A 2,515-nucleotide genomic window follows, 5' to 3' on the forward strand; every position below is an offset into this window, starting at 1 on the left:
GCCCTCCCTTGGTGGTGGAACTGTGCATCATACAGTCTCATCTTGAAGGCAGCTCCATGACCAAGCCAGGCTGATAAGATTCTTATTTGCAGAAACTGACTTGGATACTAGAAGAGTCTTGGCCCCTCTCCTTTTGAGAATGCAAGTACTAAGATGATGTATAACTAGGGGGTCATCCTGGCCACCATGTGAAGATGGTTTGCTCCCAAATGATGCCAACAGAAGGCAAGCTGAGCTGAGACACAGAGAAAAAAACAGACTTTGTTTGAACCCTTGATCCATCCCTAGTTGAAGCCAGTATACTGCTTGGCCTTTCTAGTAACATGAGGCAAGAAAAATTCCCTTTTTCACTTAAGCTAGTATGAGTTGGGTTTCTATCACTTGCAACAGAAAGGATTCTGACACGCCAGACACAAAGGAGATCCAGTCACAGTAGGACCAGGCTGAATGCCAAGCATTGCCTCACCTATATGTTGGGCACAGGTGTCACAATATTCTGCATACAAGGACTCAAAGCAGTGGCAGCAGTAGGGCCTTCCCTCCTTCATGATGTAGCGCTGGCCGCCCAGCACCGTCTCACACTCGAAGCAGCAGAAGTGTTTCATGTGCCAGTGCCGCCCCTCAGCTTCTGTACATTCATCTGCAAAGATGATCTGGAGATGGGAAAGCCAAATGGTCAGTGTCTGAGACTCAGCCATAAGAACACACTTTCAAGGAGGAAAGCTACAGGGGTCCCAGACTAGAAGGGTAGGAAAGCTGGTCCCACCCACAGATTATTAAACACAAATCTATATGTATATGTTCATTCTATATCTATATTAACCCCCACATTTGGATTTGCCTGGAACACGATTAAACATGAATTCTGGCCTGGGCAGGGATTAACTTAATCACATTTTAATAAGAGATAGAATGTTCCACCCTGAAGAATATAAAGCAGGATCAAAAACTGACAGCTCATAGGCACATTGAACATGCAAATCTATTTCATTTGGCCTTTACACAGTATTTAAAAAATGGGAAATGTCACATAAACACCTGGAATCCTGGCTTCTCTTTTGAAAACAGCATCTGGCAATGCATAGTACACACCCCTGCATGGCAATAATAAACTAGAGCTGAGAAGAGGGGTTGCTGCTTTCAGATGAGTGGCGAGTTCCCCAGTTTGTCATATTCTTCACCATTCCCTATTGCCTTAAAATGGCCACCTTCATTTATAACACCTGCCTGACCCTCAGAAGCATTTGTGTTTTGATCCCCAATATAGAGTTTTTTAAATTCCAAAGCACAGATTTCAAAATTTACTACAAAGCTACAGTCAAGCCAATAAGATACTGGCATAAGGATGGACATAAAGATGAATAGAATTGAGGAGCCAGAAATAAACCCATACATATATGGTGAATTCATTGTTGAAAAGGGTGCCAAGACTATTCCATGGGGAAAGAATAGTCTCTTCAACAAATGGGCCTGAGACCACTGGACAGCCTGATGCAAAAGAGCCAGTTTGAACCTGTACCTCACACTACATATAAAAATTAACTCAAAAGAGATCAAAGACCTAAATGTAAGGGCAAAAAACTAAAATATCCTTAGAAGAAAAGATAGTTGTAAATCTTCATGACCATGAATTAGACAATAGTTTCTTAGATATGACACTAAAAGCATAAGCAACAACAACAAAAAAATGAAGTGAACTTCATAAAAATTAGAAAACTTACATGTTTCAAAGGACATCATCAAGGAATTAAAAATAAAACCATGGAATGGGAGAAAATATTTGCAAATCATATATCTGATAAGGGACTAGTATCCAGATGATATAAACAACTTTTACAACTCAACATAAAAATAACCCAATTGAAAAACTGGGCAAAGGCTTTAAATAGATATTTCTCCAAAAAGGAAGATATACAAATAGCTAATAAACACATGAAAAGATGCTCAACATTATTAGCTGTTAGGTAAATATGAACCAAAACCTCAATGTGGTATCACTTCATACCCACTAGGACGGCTATGATGAAAAAGACAGTCCATAACAAGTGTTGGTGAGAATGTGGAGAAATTGTAATCCTCATTCATTGACAGTAGGAATGAATATAGTGAGAATGTGGAGAAATTGTAATCCTCATTCATTGACAGTAGGAATGAATATAGTGAGAATGTGGAGAAATTGGAGTCTTCATTCATTGACAGTAGGAACGTAAAATGGTGTAGCTGTTTTAGAGACAGCTTGGCAGTCCCTCAAAAAGTTAAGCGAAGAATTACCATGTAACCCAGCAATTCCACTCCTAGGTATACAGTCAAGAGAACTAAAAACACATGTACGTATCCACTAGGATGGCCAGGTACATACCTGAGAACAATAAAAACACACATCCACACAAAAACTTGTATATGAATGTTCATTACAGCATTATTCATGATAGCTAAAACATGGAGACAACTTATTTATTTATTTAACAGTTCATTCCTTTTTATTGCTGAATTGTGTTCCATAATATGAATATAC

At 39.0% G+C, this 2,515-nt stretch overlaps 1 protein-coding gene across 2 annotated transcripts in view; it reads right to left on the bottom strand.

Annotated features, from left to right (window-relative positions):
* Positions 1 to 2,515, bottom strand: part of PRICKLE2 (prickle homolog 2 (Drosophila)) — a 159,547-nt gene that overhangs the window by 44,117 nt on the left and 112,915 nt on the right. For both annotated transcript variants that reach the window (XM_008587688.1, XM_008587687.1), the window contains exon 6: positions 467 to 653. In XM_008587688.1, coding sequence (XP_008585910.1) covers positions 467 to 653 — 187 coding nt within the window. The remainder of the gene's footprint in view (positions 1 to 466; positions 654 to 2,515) is intronic.

This window comes from Galeopterus variegatus, unplaced genomic scaffold (assembly GCF_000696425.1).
Source record: "Galeopterus variegatus unplaced genomic scaffold, G_variegatus-3.0.2 Scaffold4498, whole genome shotgun sequence".
NCBI classification, from domain to species: Eukaryota; Metazoa; Chordata; class Mammalia; order Dermoptera; family Cynocephalidae; genus Galeopterus; species Galeopterus variegatus.